The following is a 245-nucleotide window of genomic DNA, read 5'->3' on the forward strand; positions in this document are numbered from 1 at the left end:
TTCGGTGAGATGCAAATTCACAAACGGCGGCAGCAGCAACAGCACCGGCGAAAGCAGCAGCAGCATCAGCAGCAGCAGCAGCAGCAGCAAAAGCAGCAACGCAACCAGCAGAAGCAGCAACACAATTAGCAGCAGCAGCAGCAGCAGCAGCAGGGAAATAAGGAGCAGCATCAGCAACAGCTGCAGCAGCACAAGTAGCAACAGAAGCAGCACCGCCACAGAAACAGAACAAGCAGCAGCAACAG

At 55.1% G+C, this 245-nt stretch overlaps 1 protein-coding gene across 1 annotated transcript in view; it reads left to right on the top strand.

Annotated features, from left to right (window-relative positions):
• The window catches only part of EMH_0083140 (uncharacterized protein), a gene marked incomplete at both ends in the record, with an annotated part of 837 nt that overhangs the window by 410 nt on the left and 182 nt on the right, over positions 1-245 (top strand). The window contains one exon of the mRNA XM_013500610.1: positions 1-243. Coding sequence (XP_013356064.1) covers positions 1-243 — 243 coding nt within the window. The remainder of the gene's footprint in view (positions 244-245) is intronic.

This window comes from Eimeria mitis, genomic scaffold (genome assembly GCF_000499745.2).
Source record: "Eimeria mitis Houghton genomic scaffold, Emh_scaff5614, whole genome shotgun sequence".
In the NCBI taxonomy this organism is placed as follows: Eukaryota; Apicomplexa; class Conoidasida; order Eucoccidiorida; family Eimeriidae; genus Eimeria; species Eimeria mitis.